The 2,500-nt window shown below is 38.2% G+C and overlaps 1 protein-coding gene across 1 annotated transcript in view; it reads left to right on the plus strand.

Annotated features, from left to right (window-relative positions):
• The window catches only part of LOC137982016 (mitochondrial import receptor subunit TOM70-like), a 17,316-nt gene that overhangs the window by 10,831 nt on the left and 3,985 nt on the right, over positions 1–2,500 (plus strand). Inside the window, exon 10 of the mRNA XM_068829030.1 lies at positions 1,905–2,129. Coding sequence (XP_068685131.1) covers positions 1,905–2,129 — 225 coding nt within the window. The remainder of the gene's footprint in view (positions 1–1,904; positions 2,130–2,500) is intronic.

Genomic DNA, 2,500 nt, shown 5'->3' on the forward strand with positions numbered 1-2,500 from the left:
GAAAATTTGTCTATGGTCACCTTACGACCATACGTACGTCTACTCCTCTATGTATACCAATGTGACCAGTATCACGTGACCATATCGCAGGCTCAAGTTTAAAGCTCGTCGAGGTCAGAGTTTTTTAATTTGGTCGCTGACCAGGCACTGGGTTTCGATGGGATCGCAGGTTCAAGCCATCTTAACTTATTGTAAGAATAAATTACCCGGGAGCTCCACTTTTAGGATTGGTTAAATCTATATATTATGCATTTTTAAACTATCTTTAATATAACCCTACATTTTCTCTGTTTTGACATAAAATTCCTTGCAGAATGAGTGAGGTGTTGATTTTAAGCTTGAAATTTAAGCCCCAGTTGTTCAAAAGGCTGCATAACTTTATCCAGTAGAAAAGTTACTATTCACAGTGTAGAATAGACCAATTTCGATATATTAAAATTCAGTCCTAAACAAAAGACATCATCTCGAGGCTCTGGGGAATAAATATAATTAGTATAAATACACGGGTGATTATACAAAATCGCGCGTTCTCATTGGCTCGCTATCTCGGATTATCAGCCGATAATCACCTCGACGGACAAAATGGCTGCCAGTAGTCGTTTTGCCACTGTAAGTGAAGATGATTTCGCGTTGAAATGTTTTTTTTTCTCTTTTTTGAAATAATCACCTGTGTATTTATACTAAAACAATTATTCGCCTCAGGCTCAGTGATTATCAGTGAATATTCACCGATAATCACTTCGCCTTCGGCGAATAATTGTTAAGGATTTGTATGAGTTTATTCCCCAGACCCTCGAGATGATGCCTTTTGTTTAGGACTGAATTTTAATATATCGAAAGTGGTCTATTTCCTACATATTTAAAATGTTATCCAATGTTTTTGTACAACAATGTACATGTATTTACTTGAATGTGCTTAGAGTGTGCATATTCACTGTTAAGTGACATTTAGCACCTTCTCAGTGAAATCGGTCAATTTGTGACTTACGCATCTCCAGTTACTAGAAGCCTTGTTACCGCTCATTGTTGGTGATGAGGTATCAAAACCTATAGGTTTCCATGCTATTTAACGCTGGTTAGCGCTAACCATGCTTCGAGCAACCCAGGCCTTATAAAGTTCAGGGGCACCCAACGAGAATATTGTTCAAAACCACTTAAACGTAACATTGTTAAACGTATTTTAGTATTTAAACGGTAGATATAGGCATATTTTTATTCCCTAGAAATTTTTCATCTCTACGGATTTCCTAGCTGAAAGTCTAGTGATCCGAAAATTATAGGGATTAAAACTTGTCTTATTCGAAAATTTCAGTCAGAAAAAAGGCTCCCGAAAATTCTAGGTGACCTTTTTAGGGTAAAAATCAGTTAAAAATCGGCAATTATACCATTTTTTAGATGTTCAAAAATCCTAGGACAGGCAGGCAAGTTAGAAATTTTACAACAAATGTTCCGAAAATTCTAGATCTCAAATCGTCTTCCGAACAGATATTTTCCGAAAATTGACGTTGGGTGCCCCTGAAAGTTATCTGGCCTCAGAACAACTCAGGCCACATTTCTTGAATCAAGTTTCATTTTAGGGATTGAGTGCATTTTGAGTATCTTGCATGTTCTTGCAAAAAGGCAGGAAAGTCTACAAGAAAAGGATACAAAATTATCTAGATATCGGCGACGTATGTTAATCACATGTTTTTCAAGAAATCTAATCAACTTAAAGAGACAACCGTTAACAAGACCCTGCTCGAAGCATTCGTTTCTTTCTTATAGTGGTTACTTTCAAGCAAGCTAGGATCAGTCAGTGTGTATCAACAGTTTTGGAAGCCACTTTGCTTCAATAGTGTACATTATCTTTGGTAAACCGCATTATATCCATTTCTTAATGCAAGCTTTTTCATTTTTTTACCTAGATTAATTTCTTGTCAGAAAAACTAACAGAAGCCAAGGAAGACTTTGAGAAGTGTATATCACTGAATGACACCTTTATTCCAGCTAAGATTCAGTTGGCGTATTGTATTTACAAGTCAGCCGCCATTCAGCAGTCACCTCTCTTGGCACAGGGAGCCGTTGAAATGTTGCAGAAAACGGTTGAAAAGTATCCCGATTCTGCAGATGCTCACAGTCTTTTTGCACAGGTTTTTAGTTTAACCCTCATTTTGATTCACCAAATTACGCCCTACAATTTGACAGAATTAATTTATCCTTCAAATTTAATTTTCTTTCACGTATCACCGATAAAATCAGATAGTGTAGTCTGCGTACATTTAGTTTGTGGTACCGCGCACCGTTGGCTCAGTTGGTTGAGCACCGGGCTGTCACGCGGGCTGTCACGCAACTCCGGCCGGACCATCACTCAGGGTCTTTAAATAACTGAGGAGAAAGTGCTGCCTTTGTAATTACATCTGCAAATGGTTAGACTCTCTAGTCTTCTCGGATAAGGACGATAAGCCGGAGGCCCCGTCTCACAACCCTTCAATGTTCACAATCCCGTGGGACGTAAAAGAAG

Source organism: Montipora foliosa, chromosome 13 (assembly GCF_036669935.1).
Source record: "Montipora foliosa isolate CH-2021 chromosome 13, ASM3666993v2, whole genome shotgun sequence".
In the NCBI taxonomy this organism is placed as follows: domain Eukaryota; kingdom Metazoa; phylum Cnidaria; class Anthozoa; order Scleractinia; family Acroporidae; genus Montipora; species Montipora foliosa.